The sequence below is a fragment of the Pyrus communis genome, chromosome 10, assembly GCF_963583255.1.
Source record: "Pyrus communis chromosome 10, drPyrComm1.1, whole genome shotgun sequence".
NCBI classification, from domain to species: Eukaryota; Viridiplantae; Streptophyta; class Magnoliopsida; order Rosales; family Rosaceae; genus Pyrus; species Pyrus communis.
Window position 1 is genome coordinate 9,574,113 of NC_084812.1, and position 24,447 is coordinate 9,598,559.

Here is a 24,447-nt window from a genome sequence, read left to right on the forward strand (position 1 = left end):
TTTTTGTTTCATTGATGAAAGAACGCGTTTTTTTCTTCTTTTTTTTATCTTGTGGCCCGGACCTTCTTTTATCTTTTGAAAATTTTGTCCATTAATTTAATAATTTTAAAAGAAATCTAAAGTTCAAATCCCATCACCCTTCTTAAAAAAAAAGAAAATAAAAAGGTAGAAATAGCCATCGTATGATCAGTGTTTTAATACTTTATGATCCTATGAGCCATTTTGGTTTTTTTTTTTTTTTTTAGAATAGAGATATTATTAGCACTTTAAAAAATTATTGTGAACTTTTTATAAGTGCTTTTTTTTTTTAAATGTAAAAAATTTAAGCGCATGATAATTGTTTTGAAGTGCCAACAACAGCACCTGGAAAAGTATATGATGAAATGTTGGGAAATACCATTGGAGGTGTTATTATATCTTACCTACTTTTCAAAACGCTACATTACTCTACTTTTCAAAATGCTAAATTACTCTAAATTAATAGGAGTAGCTCTAACTAACTTTGCTAAATTCACATGAAAATTCGAACTTAATGAAAAAAACGAACACACTAATCTAATCAACTTCGCTTTTGCTAAAAACGTATCCGCGTTATCTAATTGTTGTGTCCATTTAACTGGTTGCAAAGTGGAAACAAAAAGCTTTTGCCCTATTTACCAAAAACGAAATAAAAAGTAAAATCTTTTTGCCCCACTTTTCCTTCATCAGATTAGATGGTTTGTTTTTATGCCCTGGATTTATGCACAAAGTAAAAACCACCATTCAAGTTCCCATGGAGTCACTCAGTGATCTGTTTCCTTTCTCGACATCATATCAAAACATGTGCAAACCTTTGATCATAGAATTGAAATTTTGAGATGGGTTGAAAGCAGCTACATGCATAGATTATGAGAAAAGCTGCTTAATACAGAAGTGCTTCTCATCCACTACATAATAATAGAAGTACAAAATCAATAGATTTAATGTTACTAAGCCTAAGGGAAGGAGAAAGAGTCCTCCTGGTGCAGCCATGTCTCATGGTGGATGTTAGAAGTAGGGGTCCTAGGACTAGTCGCAGGTTCTGGAGAGCTCCTGCTGCTTCCTATGAAAGCTTGAAAAGCACTTTTAACCTTGCTCACGTGCTTATGGTTGCGAATGCGTCTGAGAACAACATCTCTGTCCAAGGAAGCTGCAGTGGGTGATTTCAAGTAGACGTGGCTTGTGATGGAGCTCTGTGACTCAGGAGAGACTTCATGGCCATCTTTGACCTTCCCAGAAGCAGCTTCTGAGAAAGTTGATGGTTGTTGCTGTTGAGCTTTGGAAATCATGAAAGCCATGAGGGGAGAGGAAAAGGAATTGAAGGCTTCTGGCTTCTGGCTTCTGGGGCTTTGTTTTATAGGAGAGTGGTATCGGTGGTTTTTGGAGTTACTGTATTAGTGCAGTTTTGTTGTTTTGTTCTAGCTAGGAAGTGGTTTTTCGGGTTTCAAGGTTCTGTGCTGCCTGTGGTTTCCTTTTTTTTCAAAGGATAAACTGCGGTATAATCCCCTAAATCATTAATCATTATCCTAGTTGAAATTGATTTTGAATTATTTTTTTGATAAATTAATTCTTTTGAATTATTTAAAATAAGTCAATTAACCTCTTGTCGTTAGATTTCATCTACTATTACGTCAAATTCGAAAGCAAATTAATCTTTTTATCAACAATTTTTACTTGTCAGTTATAACTGCTAATAAAATAATGATACATGGACACGGAATAATTCAAAAACTTACAGCATAATAAGAAACATAAAGAAACCAAACGTTTGCATTACACACCATTTCACATTGTCCTTACACATTATTATGTGCTCACATGTCATAATTTATTGGTGGTTATAAGTGATATGTAAGAATTGATGATGAAAAGACTAATTTGCCCTTGAATTTGACAGAATTGTGGACGGAATCTAATGATAAGGAATTAATTGACTTATTTCAAATAGTTCAGGGAGTTAAATTACCAAAAAAAATAGTTCAGAAATCAATTTCAACTAGACTAATAGTTCAAAGAGTCAAACGGCAATTTACCCTTTTTTTTTTTTTTTTTAATGCCATGGACATTTGATCCAATGGTCGATGATTGTGTGATTGCTGACTCAAAGGTGTAATTTCAGTTGCCTTATTGTTTTTATTTTCTTCATTTTTTTGCATTATTTTACAAAAGGTGGAGTATTATTGTTTAAAGTGAATTGATGCAATAGCGGTATCTCATTAATTTTGAACACTGATGGTAGTAGATTAGACCATTTTGTTTCCGTCACGTAAAAGTCGACGTCTAAAAAAAAAAATTCACTTTTAATTGGTTAACTTTAAGGAATTGTTATCGACATTCTAAATCAAATGACTCATTATCATAGCAATAAATATGAGTGTTTTTCCTTTAAACAACTGTGAGGGTTCGAATTCTTTTGGCTCCCTAATCTAATAATTCTATTTTTTTACCAAAATAAGAAAATACATAAATAAAATTTTTGAAGTCCGAATAACAATTCTCTAAAACTTCAATTATTGTCAATAATTGAAATTGGAGAAATGAGTACGAATTTTAGGAAAGATGTTTATGTTTTGGCCCTTATCTATAAATTGACATTATGTGGGCGAAAGTTATATGACGTAATTACCATTAAAAGTAATTTACTTTCCTTTGTCTGTTTCTTGTTGTAAAAATAACACGGAGTTTGTTTCTGGTCAGACACCTGACGACTGATTTCTAAATCAGGTTGGCCGGCCCCACAGCGTTATCCTTCTTTTTTGTCAATTATTTTTTATATTTATTTACAAATTGAAAAAAAAAAAACCCTTAATTATTTTAATTTACTGGAAGAAAATGTGGACTCAAGTTTAAGATAATGAACAACACTGTCAGAATTAATTAGCTTAACTCACAATACGTTATCTCAAAAAAAAAAAAACAAAAAAACAAAAAAACCTATAAGTTCTAAATCAAGAAATTAATCTAAACACAAGAAGAAAAAAGAAACAGAAGTGTTGACGCTACAAGAGTGTGAATATGCAGAAATCTGTATAATTGCATAGTTAATTATTGCATTGAGTACATCGTGATTGTAAATATAAGGTTTTGTAAAAGTGTTGCATTATCCTTTTTGGACAATGATTGTTTGTCCTCCCACTTCAGGATTGTCTGCCCTCCTGCCCTCCCGTGCCCTTTTGTTTATGTGGTCACGGTTAAATAATATAAAATGTTGACGTGATTTAACCATGACCACACAAAACAGGAGAGCAGACAATCATTGTCCATCCTTTTTAACTTTAAGAAATAATAAAAGAGATTCTCTTAAAAAAAAAAAAAAATTCATGGATACTCTATCACCTTATAATTTAACGTTAATTGTTGTATCAATATTATAAAATATTATGCTAAAAAATGAAGTGTTAGAGAATCCATAGAGTTCATCAAGAGTTCCACTTTTGGAAGAATTCCCTTAGCATTTCTTTTTTAATTTTCTATCTCATCCACGTCTCAAAACAAATATCTGCACGTTGATTTGGAGCTTCCTTAAAGATGTCCCTCCGATGGCGCGCAACACGAAAGCGACCCAAGGAAACAAAACAATGGGCAACTTCGGTTGTTTCGGATTATAATCCGAGGGCCATTACACTCTAACCAACTTTAATGTTGTTTTGGATTATAATCCGCGGGCCGTTTCACTCTGACCAACTTTAATTTAGATTATACTTAAAAAAAATAGTAACTATGTGTAAAGAAAACAAAGACCTGATCGGATAAATGGTCCATGCGGTAAAAAAAACTATATTTAAACCCACGTGGATATTTCATGGATTGTTATGGTTATTGTTGTCAAGGAAAGTCAACAGAAAGCCGCTGACGATGCGGCGAGCCACAGGGTTAGGGATACAGCGACACAACCGACCGTCTACATATGCTACGATCCCTGACAGAACAAACTTGCCGACGCCCCACTTGAGGCCGGCAACAAACTTGGGTGGTTGGCTTGCTGGGACAACTGCACTAGGATTGTTGTCTTCGGATTTCCACTTGATGTTGGAGATGAACTTGTTTGCTTGCTTCCTCAGCAACCGGATGGCGAAGCTTACGAACAGGTGCTCGCACAACGTAAGCACCGTTGGTCCGAGCCTCCATTCCTGTTGTAAAGTTTCTCTTTTAGTTACTTGTAATGGTTGATGGGTGAAATGCAGAAAGGGAAGTTACTGCATGATATTTATCTTCCAAAAAACTATTGACAGCCAAGGAAAAACTAATGCGGAACAGAAATAAGCAAAACCGGTTTTAGTTCATATTGGGATATCCACATGTTCTTCCATGGACTGAAAAACTCGAAGCGGGAAGAAATAATAATGCAATTGACAGACTCGGAACATCTTCTGTTACATCCCCGGATAATGAGATATGCAACTTATCTAGTTCAAGTTAATGCACATGGAACGATAAAAAGTCGAAAAATTAGAAGGATCATGAGCCATTTGTGTTACAGACACAAGACAACATGGGTAAGGTGTGAGTACAATGTTAGTACGTTTAATATCAAAAGCACTTATTTTCTGACTAATTACAAAAATCATAACAAAGAAATAAAGGTTGTGAAGGAAGGGGATCCACTTACATTTTCACCTCGAAGACGACTCAGCGGGCGAGATGCTGCTGAAGGATCTCCTTTTAGCAATGCCTTGCTCACAAGAAACCCCTTCACCCGATCCATAATCTCCTCTATGAGGGAACTGTTTGGGGGTAGGTTTTTGAGGTAAACCTAAACACACACACACGCGCGCGCACACACACAAAACTATTAGAATCTCAATCAGAACATTTTCTGGCAATGAAACATCGCCTAAATTTAAGAAAATTCTCGTAAGATTTCCCATTAGACATGCTTTCTGTTGTTAGACTTCAAGCGTACAGGCTGACATTTTCTGGCAATGAAACATCACCTAAATTTAAGAAAATTCATGTAAGATTTCCCATTAGACATGCTTTCTGTTGTTAGACTTCAAGCGTACAGACTGACATCATTACCAGATGAAGATTCCATGCAACTCTTCCATACAATGTATGAACTAGTCACTATCCAGAGCGATAAGTTCCAATCAAGAATGAAAACATAAACGAAATGAGTCTTATCTATGACAAACTTTCTAATTTCTTTTAAGACTACCTGATTGTCAATGACCCTGACTCTCAGATACTCCTGTCGATACACAGTGTCCAACATGGCTTGTAAGTATCCTTCAATATATAACTGCAGTAATCCAAAAAAAATCAATAGGTGAGCAATCTTCGAAGGACCAAACAAATAAAGACACCACAACATGGGCATTCAGTCCATAAAGACGTGCCTCAATGTTTCATTCTAAGAATGGTTCGTGGTATATTTTGTCATAGTCTTGTGCAATTTCACTAAGTTACTAATTTCAGACCACACTGTTAAGAGGCGGAAACAAAGGCAAGGGAAGGAATATGGCAAGGCTGTCATCAAATTACAATTTACATTAAGTAATAGCAATCAATCATTACCATTTTTGATAAAGTGATTCTATTTTAATCAACTGAACTTGTTCTACTTCTCTCTATTGAAATTGGGTTTGTGTCTTAACCTCACTTTTAATGACAAACTAGGTACTTAAGCCATAGGCATTGCCACCCTGGTGTCCGTTAGTGAGCTCAAGTCATAACATTTGTGCCCTAAAACACAGAAGCTATGCAGCCTGAAAGCTTGCCACGCAATGAAATACGAAGGTGCCCCAAATATACTGTTAGAACTCTTACGGTCTTACCAGAAGAGCATGAAAAGCATATTACCTCATCAGCCGCAGGACTCCGGTCAAGCTTAATCTTTCTATCTGGGCCACCTTCCATCAACGCAGTCCCCAGTAGTGATGGCTCCATAGCCAATTTCAGTATTCCTTGGTGAAAGCCAGTCACCTTGAAATACATGACAGTCAAAATGTAAAAGGTTCCAACAGTACATATGCAGCTAGTAATGTAATAAGAATAATCCTACCACTCCGTTGAAACCACTTGCTTCTGCACCTTTCAAAACAGAGTCTGATATCTCTGTGACTGCAGCAAAGAGTACATTTGTCCCAGCTGTTCTCAACTGCAAAGCCACCACAAAATTGATGGTTATGGGTTGGATATGTCCCGAAACTCACAAACATATTTTTAACAAAAAGTAAATATCACTTACAGATTTTTCTAGATCACCAAAATAGCGTTTTGTCCCTGAGAACCCTTTACCATCAATACATTTACTGATTAATTTGAACGTGCCTGACACATACAGCCAAAGAAGCAAAAAACATATTTCAAGTCAGAGATAAAACAGAATGACACTTCACAGTCAGGACCATACATCGTTATCTGAAAGATCTGACCATATGAATATGGAATTACAAGATAACAGAGACGGGAAAAGAAAAGAAAAAAAAGACGGTAACGACTTGGAATTACTAAGCTGGGTTATTGTTATGGTTTGTATATTTTTTAGGAGTACTTGTCCACAGTTTTTCATTGATTTTGCTTGTAAAAAATTTTAGTTTTTTGTTAAAAAAAAATATTATCAATGAAATGAGGAAAAGTTAAACAGAAGGAAAAGAGGAAGAATGAAAAAAAGAAAGTGTGAAAAGCATACCTAACGTCAAACCTGGGAGATTCTTTAACCCACGAGAAGGATCAAAAAACACATCAAGAGAGGATGACGCCAGATCATCAAAAATCGACACAAAATCTGGTGGAAGCAATGGACTTCCTTTTGCAATATAGACAGCCCTCATGCCATACCTAGATAATCAAATAAGCGCTCGGAAACGAACATACAAGAATCACAAATAAGACAGTCTATATGACAAGTTTACCATGAATAATGTTGTGCACATTTGATAACTAATTCACGCATCGTTATCAAAGCATGAGTGATCATAATGCCGTTGAGCTCTACAACCTTATTCTTTATTGCAGGGACCTAATGAATTACAAGAATAAGGTAATAAATGGTGAAATTCTGTATTAAAAAAAAAAAAGAAAAAAAAAGTGAACTAAGCATTGAAGGTCCAACAAAAGAAGGGGTCCATCTTGTGTCACCTTTACTACACTGTGCAGTAAGGACCTCAGAGTCTCTTCGGCTGAGCTATAACTTGAAAATGAGTCCCCAGGAAGAAAGTTGGCATAAATCTAAAAAGGGCATACAAACTCAGTTCCCAGAGAGTGCAGTAACTCGGGATGACCAATTATAAGTATAATTAAGACAATTTATAGGGAAATATAATGAAAAGCATCTAACCTTTATTGGGTGGATCTCAAGATGGTCAAAATAATATTGCCCACTCTTCGAATCACTAAGAGATGTTCTCCAAAATGGTACGAGTTTCATCAATGTCTCCTCATCAAGATTTAAATCCATTGGCTGTGGAAGACAAGACCAAGTCATAAATTCAAAGCTGCAACAGCCTATGCAGTAGTGGACACAATACTATGAAATCTATAGGCCACAAGCTAACATTTATATAAGCAAACAGCACAAAAGGAAAGAAAGAAAAGACATATACAAAGGCACAAGAAGGGGAGAAAAACGTATTAACATAAAGTATTGTCTAAGTGGTGATTTACCTGCAGAGCAATAGATGAGTATTTAACTTGTACGACATTGGAGCTAGTTGAAAGGAAGACAACAACAATTTTGAGTACACAGTCATTTGAATCATTGTAGTCTAACTCATGTCTACGAAGCATTGCCGCAAAAGGAGCTCCCACCCACTTGTGCTCCAGATTAAGTGACTGCATCAAATTCAAGAATGCACCAAAAAGGTTATTTAAAATAAAATGAACAAGCATTTTACTAAGACCCTCCTCGACAAGAAAAGAACAGAAGACAACTGACATGTAAAGTTCACTGACTCTCAGTAAAGCAACAAGCATATATATAATAATAATACCTGTACACAGATCTGGCAGAACTTTTGCTCATAAGTAAAGAGAGAATCAAAGTTAACATTCCCAATTCTTGCAGCTATGATTGGTGTATAAGCTGAAGGTCCCGTTTCATCTCCATCCTTCAGAATCAAATAACCAAATAAAGTATTCAGTAGAATAACATTGTATAGAAATCTGACACCATGCCAGCATTAATAAATACTCTCTCCGTAAAACAATGATGTAAACTCAAACGGCAAGACCATAGGCAACTTGAAAATTGTCAAATAAAATAAAAACAATTTTCATCAACAATGGCTATTCACTGTCATTCATATGAAAAGCTCGTGATTGAAGTAAATTCTTAATAATAAAAGCATAATAAAAGCAACTTGAACATTGTCAAGTAAAATAAAAATAACAAAATCACACCTACTGCATCCTAGCCTCCATACGTATACATGCACTAGAAGTCAATATCAAGGCATTCAATTTTTTTTCCACCAGGTGTAAGTGAGGTTTAAATTTTTCAATGGTTAATGGGTTCAAGTACAAGAACTAAGAACTGAAGCACAAAGTCAGCAACAGAAGTTTATGTTTCAAGTGAAATAGAAATTTAAATATATTAAAATTATATGTTGAATGGTTGAGCCCAACCATGAACGACAAACAACAACGGAGGTCTGAATCCCATTACAAATACAGATTTTCATTATAACACAACTGCAACAAATAAAAAATATAACCTTCAGGAATCCTACCCCTGAGATCTAATATCTTGTGATAAAGACAATTAGTAACTCTCCAAACTTAGTGCAAATGCAGACAAAATAAAAGGATCTGGGCAGGAGGTTGCATAAAATATCAAAAAACAAAGCAGGATAACAGTATGGTGACCTAAGTGTTCAAGATAACTCTTTCACTTACCTTTTTTTCCTGTTCAAGTAGGTGGATTGTAAATTGAGGAACTCTTAGTTGAATTTTCTGACATGAATGAAATGATTTATCACCCTTGTGGCTCCTGGAAATCTCACAAAATCTTAAAACTCTAGTTGGACCGTCTGCATACACTTCATACCCCACCTTCATCATCTCCCTGGCATTTAACTCACCAAAATCAATTCCCTGGTCTCCTGATCTCTTGCCCAATGGTAAATGAGATGCCAACCCACTCTGTTGCCTTGGTTTGTAGAAAGGCTTCCATGCCCTCACCTTATCCAAGTTAATTTCACGTAGCTGATGACTATCTACAAGAAAAATCAGTAGCCCATTAAGCCACTCATTCAACTACCAATAACCTTGACAGTGACGAAAAATCATCATATCTTATGGATACCCTACAATGGTACTTTCAGTATTGCGCACTCTTTGCACATGGGTGTTGATTTATTAAAAACCTTACTTCCATGCCATAATTCAGCACCCAAAGCATATAAGAAACATATGTGATCTTGAAATGAATGAGAAGATAGGTCTTTGGACTCTTTACTGTAACAAAGATGTGCTAATAAGTAAGTTGCAAGCTTTATCATCTCCATGTTGACATAAACTACCAAAGTTATTATTATTTTTTTTTTTTTTTTTGAGAATAAAATTATTACTTTAATCTAAGGAATTTACTTTGAAGTGCTTATACAGCAAAATAAGAGATCAGGGGCTACCATTGATTCTGACAACCAACTTATGAGGGAGAGTCGAATCATCCCAGACATAATCGGTACCACTTTCAGATCCAAGAATCTCAGGCTCCAATGAATCCTGGAAAAAGTCAAGTAACAGAAAGTGCAAATTAGCACACAAGTCATGGTCACAATCCGTATCTAAAAAATCAGCAGTTGAGAAATAAAGAAAAGTAGCACAGCAGAACCTTCTGGTAGTAAGTTACAGATACATCACACAAGCGATTCTCTATTCGATATGGTAGACTGACGTTTGGAGGTTTATGGAAGCGTAACACAAGAGAAGAACCTTCTTCCACAACATGAACAGCAGCAAATTCTGTTACATTGCTTTCTACTGCTGTCACTTGGTCCATACAAGGCTTTTTGAATTTGAGGAAAAATCTTCCCAGAGAAGCAATGCATATTGGCCCTGACCAACCTAATTCAGACTCATGCAACCGAAACTGGAGATATATTAGTGAATCTTCATTAACTTTTCTGTGCTTCTTCATAATATGCTCAAATAAACCGAACTCTCTCTTCTTGAATCCATCCCGAAGCTGGAGAGCTGCCCTCTGCTTACTGCTTATGAGGATCATGCCTACTGAGTCATCCTTTTCCAATTAGATATGAAGAACGTCAGAACACAATGAAAAAATAAACACTAAAATGCATGAATAAAAAAAATCAATAAATAAAGATGTGTTAAAATAAACGAAAAGGAACCTCCAAAATATAACATTGAGAGCAAACCTGTAAATAACATTGACGAACTTGGATACTTTCTTCTGATTCATTAACTACAACATGTCTTGGGACCATCGTTACTATTTGTGATGGAACGAACACTTTACTCAAAGGTGGTCCCGTGGAAACCCCAAGCTTTGTAATATATTTGACTCCAGATCCGTCCTCCACTTCCAAGCTTACTTCCGCAAGGCCCGATAAAGCATCCAAGTCGATCAGTGTCTCTGATGCATTATCTTTCAGAAATTTGAGAGACACTTTGTTGGGTCTGGAAACAGAGGGTACATATGATGCCCGTAAGGCAATAACATGAAGACCTGTAAAAATCATGCAACTAAAGAAAAATTCCTATGAAATAATTTTTCTCACCGTAAAAACCAAGATCCAATTGACTTTGGAGGCAAATATAATCCCACCTCTGGAGGAATGCTAGAACCATAGTTCTCAACTTCATCCCTGCACATAGTTTATGGCTATCAAATAGGCAAGATATGGCAGTAGGCGCAGTGCTTAATACTTTTCAATATTAATGGACAGAAGGAATACCTAGAAAGAGGCTTCTTATTAGGGGCAAAGAAATAAAGGGTAAACTCTGTATCATTTCTCAGGGAATATGACGTGAAAATAGCAGCCTGCAAATGGATAAAGAGACTAAATCCAACAAGATATAGAACGAAAATAATTAGCCATGTTTTGGCAGAACTCGTTCAGCATGCAGAACTAGAAAAAAATCCAAAATGTGCTTTAGGCATCTTTTGTCTAGATATACATGAAGAATATGGTAGAAACTGGAAGCCATAGCAGAACTAACCTCTAGCGTGCCCCTGTTCCCTCGAGACAATCTTAAGGAAGCAAAATGTTTTCCCCCCCCAAATTCCAGATCAATGTCCAAACAAGGGACATCACTCTTCTGCTTCAGTAACTTTTTTACCCAATCACTGCTGTTCACTGGTTTGCAGCTTGTATTATAAGCAGTCAAAGTAACAGTAAAGTAAATTATGGATGGATTCGCATAAAAGTCAACCGTCGAACCACATGACACAGTTGATCGATTTCTGTTGTTGTCAGACCCAGTAGTGGAACATCGATCTGCAATGGGACAAACAATTTGACTTAGAAACTGTCAAATAAAATAAAATAAACAGATGATACCAGCAGATTCCTTTTGCTTACCTGATTCACTTAAGAAAACATGTATCTCGGTGTGCAACAAATTGGATACACGTACGGTAGGAAGAAGATAAATATCCTTTTGCTCTTGCAGTGCAACTGGTAATTTGCTATTTTCAAGACCATCCGTAGACCTATTAGGTTCTACAACAGGAACACTTCTCCCAATACTCTGAACTAGAAAATGCATGTTGGAAATACTGGACTCGTCAGATTTAAGGATACAATATGCAGTGCTGAAGGAACATTTCACCGATTCAGTAAACAAAGCATTCCGCACTCTGTAACTTAATCTATCAAAAATTCCAGAGAGACGGACTGCCTTTCCACCTTTAAGATCATCTGACCATTCCACTATGAGTGGATTCTTGGAATTCATTAACCCATCTGAAATTTCAGGTCTAAAAGACAACAAGAAGTCACCTGCATAACAGTCACCATTAAGGTTTCAGAAGATAAGCAAACAGCAAACAGCAAACAGGATAATGAGAAAAATGAAACAAAGGATACCATGTCCTAGTTTTTCTTTATAAGCAAGACAACATTGTTATGCCCTTGGTAGGTGAACACGTCTATATATACTTTTAACAACCAGAAACAGCCTAAATCTCTCTCTTGGCATCAGGCTTGACACGTCTCTACAGCTATTGACAGCAATAATAGAACAACACTGTGATCAGCCTCGCAGAAGCCTAAGTTTCCAGATAAATTCACATTCAGATTACCAGGGTTATCCTTTACTTTCCTGAGTTTAGTGGGAGGCTTTACAGGATATATACAGTTGACAGAATTGTGCAAATGCCCATAGATGAGATGAAAATCAACACAGATGCATACAGTCAAAAAACACTACCTATGACCTTAAAGTGATGCACAAATAATAAGTTGTCCAAACTGATTGATCACGTTAAGAGATATATTACGCATGGACTGAAGTCAATAGAAATTGAGATTATGATTTAATTGAAAAAAATGGTGTTGAGAACGCATACCAACAGCTAAAGACATCAGTGCCTTTTTTTCTCCACCAGACAGATTTATAGCACCAAACATGGCCATGGAGTCATCAACTGTATCACCCGCATTTAGCACCTCAGAAGCAAACTCATCTTCCTTCTGCTGAGCTCGTCGAAATCGTAGCTTTACAGGCAGTCCGGTTTCATTATGTATTCTTGTCAGAGGAGAAATAACAATTGACAACCCATCCTACAAACAAACAGAAAATTAATAACAATGAAAGTAATCTGAATAGTAGAGCATCTCTATTATGTACATACAGAGCAGAGCAATGGATATTAATACCTCGGACTTCCTTGAAACATCAACAACAACAAATGGCCCAGGGTAAGTTCTTGAATCTGTCGAAGAACAAAAAATAAAAAAGGAAATATTAATCCAAACTCGACGACCTTTAAAACTGAATAATTTGTTATTCAGTTCAATTGAACTGTTTCTATCTTTTTCAACACTTAATTGAATTTAAAAAAGAAACTAGCAAAGTAACATTGAAAAATTAGTTAGTTGGAACAGAATTAAAAGGAGGTCAATTAGGCTCCTAACTCGTTCGGTTAGTTTGACCTTGGCTAACTTCTCGGCTGAATCAGCTATTAAAGTACTTCTCGGCTGAATTGGCTATTAAAAACTTAGCCATACTAATTTCTGTCTACAATGCATACAGGTCAAATAAAAGCATGCACAAGAGTGCATATCAATATCCTACATGTATGACATTTTTTTTTTGTCAACTACATGTTTGACATTGACAAATAACTGTTTGTTTTAAAATTCACATTCCTACATTTCGATCACTTTGGAAGCATACTTCACTTCACCCTCAATCCACTATGAATAATTCCACCTTTACAATTCATTCGACTTTAGGATCCAACTCTATAACCATTTGGACAAGTGAAAGGAAAAAGAGAATTTTTTTTATTCCTTTTACTAAGATAACAGAGAGAATGAGGTTGTGACCATAGGCTGATTATAATAATCAAAGCTCTTTATATTCAAAGAACAGGGGAAAAGTCACAATACTTATTAGAGAAAATAGAGCATACCCTGAAGTGATGTTATGCGTGTTCTCGAAGCAAGTACTCGAGCATCTAAAAGAGAGACCTCAATTGATTTAGTCATAAAAGATCTATTAGGATCAGCGAGTTGGATTGATGCAACTGACGCAATTTCTGAAGGTTTGTTTTCCAAATCAGAGCACGTTCTGGTTAAGCAATAATTAAGATCAGTCATTTTCCTTTTTGATAAGAAAAGCAAACTTGATTAATAAAAATAGAAGAAAATTCAAGCAAATGCATGAGAAAGCATGAAAACCAGTTCAATAACGTCAACCCAAAACACATAAAACCCTTCCCCACCAACCAAGAGAGAGAATGCATATAAAGATCCTACAATGCTAACTTTAAGACTTACCAACAAGAGATAGAAGTTTTGATAAATGAAACTGTTACTCTGAAAATGCGGAACAAAAAACTTCAAAATTTCTTAAAACCATGAAATATCCTAGTCAAATAAATGATTTATTGAGTCAATTCAAATCAATTCCAAATTACATGGTTTCTTAATGCTAATTAAAAGGTAATCAAGCTCATATGATAACCTACTTAGCATGCATGCCTATTACTTGAATTTGCCTTCATTCAAGACATCAGGGCAAACTTAACATTGATGTCTAGCATACTGAAAGTAAACTTCACACGTTCAGTTTCACATGCCTTAAGAATGCTAAAGCAACATTAATGAACATAACTGCCAAGTTTCACATAAACCATCATAACCTGTAGAGCTCAAAACAAGGTACACTTTTATTACAAAAAATGGAAAGTTATGTTAAGATATTTCATCTGACCCTGTCTTGACAATGTGGATTTGTGAAATTCAGTATTACAATAAGCTACCTTAAAATAATGGACGCAGACTGCCTTTTGGAAACTGTTACACTTTGCTTGTCAAAGAAGTGACATAGAAGGTTCAATCCTGACTGGTTCACCACCTGTCATTGTAGAGAATTTGTTATAAAAGCCACAAATTTGTGGGGGGGTGGGTGGAAATAATGAAGAGAAAAAGTCCACCAATATTGCAACCTTAACAAGATATTGTATTGTGGAGACAACAATAGTTTAGTGCAATAGCTCCTTACACATTCTACTATAAAATGTAAACCAAAAATACATATAAAGGACCAGCTAGATGTGGCACCAGGCACCAATAGCAGCACATATTCCATTAATAAGTTTTCAAAAGGTGCCCCCCAAAGGTTGCATGAACTTATGAAGTCTGTAGTTCCGGAAAAATAATTGTAAAACACAGATTTATCTAGACATCTAAAATTATACATACTAAGTAGGAGAATACAATATCAATATTTAAATTCATTTCAGACCCACCCTATTTCTTATCACTAGTAATTAGAATTTTATATAAACTCATGAACAATAAGGTTGATCGATTATCCACAAAAGCAGAAGAGCTTTAATAGCAATTCACCAGTAGAGTATCCATTGGGGTCCACTGGAACTCATTGGTGGTACAGCTATAAAGGCCGGTGGAAATTCATGGAATGTAGTAAAAATATTAGACAAATGAATATACAGGCTACTTTAACATATTGATAAACTAGAATTTCACTCTCACAAGACAGATGATAGGCATAGAAACCAGGTTATGCATGGTTGCATATGCATGCAAAGATTCATGGTTAATTAAGGTTGTGCTATCAAAATCCCTGGGAAACATATTGACGTCAAGAGAATATTTGCTACATACACTATTTTCCATGAAAGTACAATATTTGATGCTTCATAGATTGATTACATAACAGGGTAGCAAACCTTGCAGCAATTGGCCCAAATTTTAGTACTTTTCACTGAATAAGGACCAGCTAAATGTAATTTCCCGATTACAAAGAGAAGTATGTCCATTGAAAGCTCGGATAGGGATACATTCAACTGTGAATAGGAAATAACAAAACTTCGTTAAGATAGAGGATATATATGAGAAAAAAGTGCTTTCTTCTTCTCCTCTGGTTTTAATTATATTTGATGGGTCCTTAAATGATAAGATCACAAGATCATTCAAGAAACTAGAACCTAACCTCTTTAGTTCTGCAGTGAATATGAACAGGTACTCGTGAAACAGCTTCAGATCCCTGAAGCTGGAAGCTAGAACGATAGAAGATGCATATTTCAACTGGGTGGAGAATCTCTCTCCTGCATTTACATAAGAATAGTGACATGTATCGAAACATAACCAAAGGAAAATGTATTACAGAGTAAAAGCAACCATTAGAAATTAATAGAATCTGTTCAACTTTATTCAGAATAAAAACTCACCATAAGTTTTTTTGTGCATCAAAGTAATCTAGAAGTGCAGTTGACGTGCTTATCACCCTGGTTTTAGAAGGGAGAATCTGGACAGTAAGTTTGGTTCTGTCAATGCAACCACGAAGGAGAGGAAACATGTTTTTTGTATCTACAAGTTCATGGAAAACGGTCAAAGAAATATTGTCAAAGGTAATATCAATGCAAGGAAGCTTTCCACTTCTCGCAGAAGTTTTTCCATCATCCCTGAGTGCATCATGTTGCAGACCAGTTACAGATGCCTCCCCAAGGTAACTATCCATCTTTACATCACGAGCTACAGAAACATTATGGAACACTTTCAACTTGAATGGATTTCCAGGCTTGGGAACAAACTCTGGAATCCCATCTATGAAAGCAACAGCAGAGTCATTCTTCTTGTTCAAGAGATAAAATGTCTTTTGAACCAATTGATTGTTGGGCTCCCAGTCAATGTCACCGTCAGTATTTTCAGGCTCACAAGAAAGTGCTCTCCAAAGTGCCCACCTATTATCATTAGCGCTAGATAAGTCAACAAAACCAGATCCTGGACGGTAATTCAAGCGCAAAGGCTCCCCTGTGCCATTCTTAGCGTACAATGATATCAAGGAGAACCATGAAACTGATGACTTCCATCTCCCTTGATTTTGATACTTGACCTACATGAGTTTCCGTAGAGACGGCACACAATGAAGGTAAGAAGAGAAATCAATTAATACAACCAAAGAGTCATACAGACCGAGTACAAAACGAAATAAAGTCATAATTACTGAAACATAACACAATAGCTTAATGGCTTTATCATGCTTATACATTTTCGGTTGTTCATATTCACATGGCTTGTTCGTTCCAACATAACACAATGGCTACCTCAACCTCTGAAAGTATATATTAGAGTATCTTGACAACATAACTCAAACATAGAACCAAAATATTCAAATCAAATAAAGGCCAAAAAACCATACAGCAGAACATCCATTCTGATAGTCAATGCACATAAATTATCTGGTTATCTCCTCAAAGTACCATTTTAAGAGAACAACCGAAAATGTGATTTGATATCAAGTTAGCCCCTCAAAGTGCTATTTTACGGGAACAACGAAATATTTGTGTGATTTGATATCAGTATTTAAAACGAAATATTTTAGTAACAAACAGCTGCAAAATGATATCACTACGCAGAAAGCTACTTAGAACTATTTATTTAAATACCCTTTTCCTTATATTTGGAACACTAGTATTCATCTTGAATCTTTGGTCTAGCCACTAGAACCATGTAGTACCAAATGTATCATACCCTGAAAAGAGCCCTTTCCCCAACAAGAGAATAATGAACTGCACCCGCCACACTGTACTTATTCTCCTCCCCCTCAATGGTAAAATACATGTGCTGATGGACATCTTGAATTGCCACTATTGCACCTACAGAACAGAATATTTGTTAGATCAAGTGCCTTCAAATCTGCAAGCAAGAGGACTTATAAATTTGGGGAAGATGTATACCGTTCGGAACCAACGTCTCCATACTGTTTTTGAATTCCTCGCCACTGGACATGTGCCTTCTATCCGATTCACTGACCATCTCTTTTTTGGTTACCTCAGAGAAGGATGAAATCATAGACAAAAGCACCTAATGAAATAAAGCAGATTAGACCCAGTGGCACATGACTTGGAAATAAGACATTAATGGTAATCACAAGTTCAACAATACTAGACAAAGAAACAGCAGCATGAACCCGTTGTTCAAAACGTGTAGAAACAGCCAGAGTAGTATATACTTGCTCACCTGTATTTGAGATAGGGATATTGTGATATCGAAACCTGAAATAGATCCACTTCCAACCCAAACCTCATTCAAGCACAAAGGATCACTTAAAGGCATCTCAACTGACATGAGAGCACCTGCATGCTTCACGACATGACTTAGACGGAATGCCTCAGGCAGGGAATTAGGTACAGAATACTCATCCTCTGAACCAGGATCTCTTGACGAACATGCATCATTAACAGAAAAATGAGAAATTTGGATTTCATTTTCCACAATTTCTTGAAAGACCCTAGAAAGTATTGACAAGCGAGAAAGATCAAATATAAGTTTTCTTCTCATGTTTTCCAATTGAAACTTAAACTGGACATCAACCTCAAGAACAATTTCCTGCAAACCACCTGCAAACATAAAACCATTTTGTAAATCACATACGTAGTAAGTGTGCATCTGACACACAGTGGTGAACAGCGCATATACCATTTTCGTCTTCAATCAAAAGAGCACAAGAAAACTGAGATAGATTTAAGATGAAGGCTTCCATCTGTGTGATCTTGGCATGTGGAGATGTACAGTGAGCCTCTTGCATATATTCGTCGATACAATGATTATTTTGTCTGGTCTTATGCACAGAAACTGCAGCTTCTTCAATGTGTTCATCAGACGATTGTAAACAAGATACAAGATTTGCAAAACAAAGATGATATGAAGCAAAACAGTTGATGAAGGTAGCCAAAGCTTTTATTTCAAGGAACAGAAAACCACCCTGCCCAGTAGCATCATGAGTCATTTACATGTAAAGCTTACTTAAATTGAGAAAATGAATGCATGGAAGGCATGTAAATATGTACCATCTATAACCACCACAAAGAAAAGATCACCATTACAATACAAAGATCTAAGATCTCTAGCTATGCAGACGTGAAAAAAAAAAATGAAAATTGCGCAATTGCTTTTATCAAAGACCGTCAAGAACAAAATTGCTTTTATCTGTGTTGGGACCCAAAAAAGAGTCCCCAACAATAATCTGATGCTGTTGCTTTCACATTTTTAATGATGACAATATAATTCAATTAACAACTGGAAACAAACTTCATCATTTCAATTCTAATGTTATTTACCTGATTGCCATTACTGGAAAATTAGAGAAATTGATTGCTTTAATTAGACATCCAAGCACTTAACTGAAACTTACTTCAAAGTTAAAAAGTAAATTGTATTTAAAGATTTTTAAACCCAAAAAGTATAACGAAAACCATTGATCCCTCTCTAATTCACACAAAATGAAAATAAAATTATCACCTGAATTCCGCAACAGATTGTCTGAAATTCACCACCAACATAAACTGAAGACACAAACTTGTTTAATTGATCTCCGTTCATAACATTCTTTGTTGAGTACCTTCCCATATAAATATAACCCAATGTAACATTTATCAGTAACCAATGACTTGCATCAGGTGGTGGAATATTTGAAGCAAATTCTGTCTCCTGAAAAAAGCTACAGTTCTGACCATTTGGGCTTTCAGAATCAGTGGTGAATGGAAGATTTTCCACGTGCACTATTTCACCAACAGAAGTTGAGGTACCAAGTGCATTACTAACACTACCTGAAGATGGGTTATTCTGAGAGAGAGGCAGCAATAAATGAAATACACAACTAGAAAGTGAGAGTTCATATAAGCAATCAAGAGATTGCAGTAGATCACCATGTGCAGAATGATCCATACTTTCTCCTTTTTGATTCTTATATCTAAAAATTATAGACTGGATTTCTGATAAATAAGAAATAACTTTCCCTTTTCCTTCTGTTGAAGATATATCAGCAGTTGTTTGGTGAATTGATATCCAAATGCCACAGTCAGGCAAGTCATGATCAGCTAACTTTTTGCTACTTGAAACATCAGAGGTTCCTATACAACTCTTCAGATTACCACTGATCCTTGACTTGTGAAGAATGATATCGATAGACTTGAGTTTGAAGGACCCATTAAATGAAACTAGGAAACTGCTATAATTGAAGGGAGCTCCATGTACAGTTGTCTCCGCATTCTCAGATTCAGGAAAAGCAAATTCTTGTATTGCAAACTTAAAAGGCGAGTAACTTAGAGCTGCAAAACTGCTAAATGAATATGACATTGCAGAAGATAAATTGGCAAGCACCTGTCAGAGAGAATATTCTCAGTCAAAAATGGTATCAAATCAAATTGCCGTGCATTAAGATCACCAACAGGGGTAAACTGTATCATAATGATTTATTAAAAGTATTAATAAACAATAACATCATGCCTAAAAAACGAAACAAAAGTTATTGATTTTGGATAGGCAGAAGACAAACACAATCACCTGAAGGAAAACATAAATGTCATCTGTATATGACAAAATAGTGAATCCTTCAGCTGTCCCATAGAAAGCAGCTGAGAGAGCAACAAAATTTGTGCTAAATGAATGAGCATACTCCCTGCACAATAAAATAATTCTTACTATCAGGACGAGACAGATAATTTTGTCAATATGCAATGCACTTGTATTCTGTTCTGGGTTTGAAGGGTGGGAGTAAATGGGGGGAAGAGAAGGTTCTGTTTTGCATCTCATTTCTTATGATCTTTAGAATCACATGCTCAGAAAAGGAACAAGGAGAAGAAAAGAAAAAAGCATTTTCATTTCCCAAAAAAATTGGAAACGTGAAAAGAATAGTGAAAGAGGACAGACTCAAATGAAGATTTACTCAGTCAATAAAATTCTCAATGCACTTGAAAATAAGAAGTCATCCTAATAAAGAATGTGACAAGAATACTCTTAAAAACTAATGAGCAACATATTAAGCCTAAATGAAGTTCACGAAAACCATAGGAATTTACTCTCTGTGAAGGCTAAAGGGTTTAGAAAACATAGATCGAATGAAAACTAAGTTGAAAATTTCAGTAAGGCAACCATCGTTTTAACCTCTCTGAAATATTGGAGAAAATAGCACGTGAGATTAAGCTATCAAACCTCCAGGAGAACAGATATAGAGTGAAACACAGCAAGAAAATCCTACCTTAAGGATGACATCCACACAGTCATTGGCTTCAGAACTAAAATGTCACTTTGTTTTTTTCCTGCTGAGTCGATCAGGTAAGCATCTAAACCATCAACGTGTAAATAAAAACCAAGAGAAACTGACCCCTGAGATTGATACTTTCCATTATCTGATTTAAATTTATCAACTCCGAGAGGCTTCTCCAACCTGAGGCACTTTGTTTCTACATCATCAGCTCCTGAGGGTGCAACAAATGATGCCAGATCAAATTGTGAGGTTGGCCATACTGCAGCCTCTATGCTGTGCACATCAAATGCAAGGTGAAAATCCTCCTGACTCACTTGATGATTTATGTCTTTGCTGCCACAACCAAAACTCTTTCCCAATGACATACGGATGTGAGGACCAGCTGCAAATATCCCTATTTGAACATGTTTCTCTGGAAGCATCTTAACCAATGCCATTTCCAATCTATTAGCATAGTGCGTGCAAATGCTATCATTACTAGCTCTTGGAGAATGTAGCAGAACCCCTGACTGACCATTGTCCTCCGTCCAGCATAGAGCATGTTGTATTTGCTTTAAGAGCAGAGATACCGATAGTATGGAGGGACATCCCAAAACTAGATTCAACTTTCCCATAGTCAAAAACAACTTCGAAAGCCCAGACTCTGAGTTTTTGAGGTCTGGATATGTCCAGTTTTTAATTTCACAGAGAAGGAATGGGTTTTCAAAGTACTGAATCTCACTTTTTTCAAATTTTTTGCAGGATCTTTTCCAGTTCAACCACATGTCTCCAAGAAATGTTTTCAAAAATGAGGCACAAGCACCTTCTGCATGATCAGCATAAGCAGTTTTGTAAGTTTCTGAAAGGGGAAAAGTTTGTGCTGGCTCACCCCACAGAATATTCTTCAAATCATCATTACTCTCCTTCCAATGTTCTTCCACATTTGAAATGATTTCTCTAACAGAAGCTTTCGAAAGAGATGAGGATCTAACCTTCAACTGCCCACATGATACAAGTACAGACTGTTCACACATGTCTTCTACATATTTTAAGAACAGCGAATCAACTGAAAGACGAAATGAAAGGAAATCTGAACAAGAGATTCCAATATGTGATTCTAATTGTTTATTTACTGAGATTTGAACTTCATTTATATGAGAAATAGTGATTAGAACATTTCCAAAGATCACGATGAAGCAAAAATCTTTACACGGACCTCCAGAAACAATATCCAAATTTGCATTGTCTGGCTTTTCGTCCAATACTTTCCTAAAAGTTAACAAGTGTATGATAAAGTGGAATATCTTGCACAGAACTCTCCAGGTACAGGCTAGTACCAGAAGGATCTTGAGAAGGAAGTCGAAGTGAGTAATCACGGAGGATTTTTTTAAACTATCTTTGGTAGATTGAGCATTTGATGCTGCTCTATGACGGGCGATTCTCCATGCCTGTACAATGGCTTCAGCCGGCAACTGTTTCTCTATATCAAAAATCACCTTGCATTGGTTCTTTACAGAAGCCAAAAACATCTTGTCCTGAGAAATTCTAGTAGCTGATCTCTTCAATGAGTGATCATCAGAAAATCCAATTGCTAACAATAACTGCTCGTAAGCATTAGCATAACGTAGCCATAAACAAACAAGACCAACTACTTTTTGCAACGACCATCTAGAACCTGAAGTCAAGTTGTCCATATTTCTTGCAGCTAGTTTCCATAGTTGGACACCATTTCTAGCAGAACGAGATCCTTGGGATGACAATTTACCCAATGCTGAATACCAATAAATGTCATCCGGAGAAAATGTACAACGTAATTCTGGAAATTGAAGATTTACATCCACAAGCTGAAAATTATTTAATCTAATGCAAGTGCACAAATCAGTCAATAACAACACGTTTTTGAGCTGATTTTCTCTCTTGAACCCCACCTCAAAACTACTGCCTGCTATAACAAAAGAGCTCTCTTTCAAAGGTAGAAAGAGTGCACCAAATAGACCTCGAAGAAGACACCTGTGATCAAGATACTGAGGATCTGCATTGATATCTCTTACGTCGAACACACAAACAAGTGAATCATTTAAGATGGGAACCTTAACTTGTACATTGATATCTTGCACTCGAAGCTGACAGTGTTTCAGTAAGAGATTCCAAAGGGTGTCTTTAAAACTTTTTGTTGGAGTAGAAGTGGCCACAAGCTTTTCAAAAACACCATGTAAAGCACTACCCTGAAAATGAAGCGAAAATTCCCAGGGTTTGACATTTGCGAATCACCAATCAAGTAAACAAAACAAGTACTTTTCACCCAACTAAAATAGAGAACATCAAACAAACAAAAAACTTGAAATTCAACATTAGCATTTAGCAACAACAATGCCTACCTCGGGATCTATCTCCGAAAGCTTCTTCTTCTTCACATCTTCTGCATATTCCTCCCTCGGTTTTCGCTTTAAATTTTGCTCCTCCCTATCAAAGAAAAACCCAAAAATAAAGCTTGCAAAAACCAAATAATGCAAAGAAATTAAAAATTAAAAAAAGAGGAAAATTGAACACAGAAAAAGCAGAAGCAGTGACTTACCGAACTGCTAGCTCCACACTGACGCCATGAAATTCGATTGAGAAGGCAGGGACGAGCCAGTTCGAGAACCGAACGCTCAAGTGTTCGACAGTGACCTCTGAGAAGGAAAACTCGGCCGATTCGTCGAAGAGCTCGTTGAGAGCCCCAGTGTCGAACCGGAGGTTCCTGGCGACCGCGTGGGAATTGATAACCCCTAATTTGAGATCGAGTTCGGGCTCTTCCTGGAGCCATGGCCGCAGCACAGAAGCCAGTCTCCGTCGCGCTGCGGTGTTCGGGAACATTGTGATTGGGTATTCTGACGGTGGGAGATTGGGGTAATCGTTGTTTTTCTATTTAGAGAAATCGGAATTTTCTCGAGAAACAAACGGAAAATTATTGGAACGATAAGGTGAAGTGAAAGATTGTAGATGAAGGGTGCGAGCGTACCGGCGGGAAACGAAACTAAAATCGGACAGCTGCTTTCTTAGAGTCGGTTGGGCTTTGGGGATTCTTCAGATACTTATGTATTTTTTTTAATCAACCTAAAGGTCATGATTTTTTTTTTTTTTTTGTGTAATTATATATGAGAGTTTTAACGAAAAGTTCACGCTACTATTTATTTTAATCAAAAATCACATTTTTACATTAAAAAATCAATCATTATACTATTCATTTTACCATTTATTTTGTTCTTATTGTTAAAATTCAAAATTTTCAAATTTTTTTTCATTTGTTTTCTTTTATATAAATCCAGGCAAATATGCCAAAGCAAACAAAAAAAGCCTACCGAGAGGCAAACAACTAAACATGGCAGCAAAAAACAGGTAGTGGAGTATCTCTAGTCATGCTTCTATTCAACGATTTGTCTGATTATAAAGAAGTGATTGTATTAAGTACTTCAATTCAGCTTAACCAGTCCCCAAGTTTCTTCACCATCCATGTACGTCATGAAGGCCTTGACCCGCCAATCTACTACCATGCATCAATATACTAAAGCATTTCTCTTATTCCTCCACTTGCAAATAACAGATTTTTATCGTAAATTTTTTATAATCGGAACTTTAAATTTCGTAATCTTCATTTGAAGATCATCTTTACAAAATAATCACTCGAATAGGAAATCGTTTAGTCGTCCAATATATCAAATGATCTTCAAATGATGATTAAGAAATTGAGAGTTACGATTGTACAAAATTTAGTGTGAATATACGTGATTTGCAAGTGAGGGAATGAGCTCATCC

The 24,447-nt window shown here is 36.2% G+C and overlaps 1 protein-coding gene across 1 annotated transcript; it reads right to left on the reverse strand.

Moving 5' to 3' along the window:
- Positions 1 to 3,695: 3,695 nt before the first annotated feature.
- Positions 3,696 to 23,700, reverse strand: LOC137746544 (uncharacterized). Its single transcript, XM_068486562.1, has 36 exons — positions 23,228 to 23,700; positions 23,031 to 23,115; positions 20,665 to 22,877; positions 19,971 to 20,085; positions 18,927 to 19,787; positions 18,105 to 18,390; positions 17,646 to 18,025; positions 17,363 to 17,489; positions 17,157 to 17,281; positions 15,854 to 16,518; positions 15,616 to 15,730; positions 15,353 to 15,469; positions 14,420 to 14,514; positions 13,568 to 13,725; positions 12,810 to 12,865; positions 12,500 to 12,713; positions 11,511 to 11,930; positions 11,149 to 11,426; positions 10,884 to 10,969; positions 10,707 to 10,793; positions 10,344 to 10,605; positions 9,797 to 10,204; positions 9,591 to 9,687; positions 8,857 to 9,176; positions 7,953 to 8,069; positions 7,627 to 7,794; positions 7,301 to 7,423; positions 7,102 to 7,191; positions 6,876 to 6,982; positions 6,653 to 6,801; positions 6,209 to 6,291; positions 6,023 to 6,118; positions 5,821 to 5,943; positions 5,177 to 5,260; positions 4,628 to 4,771; positions 3,696 to 4,148 (listed from the first exon to the last, which is right to left on the reverse strand). Exons 1-36 carry the CDS (start codon positions 23,506 to 23,508, stop codon positions 3,819 to 3,821), a joined length of 9,465 nt encoding a protein of 3,154 aa, XP_068342663.1. The 5' UTR covers positions 23,509 to 23,700; the 3' UTR covers positions 3,696 to 3,818.
- Positions 23,701 to 24,447: the final 747 nt, after the last annotated feature.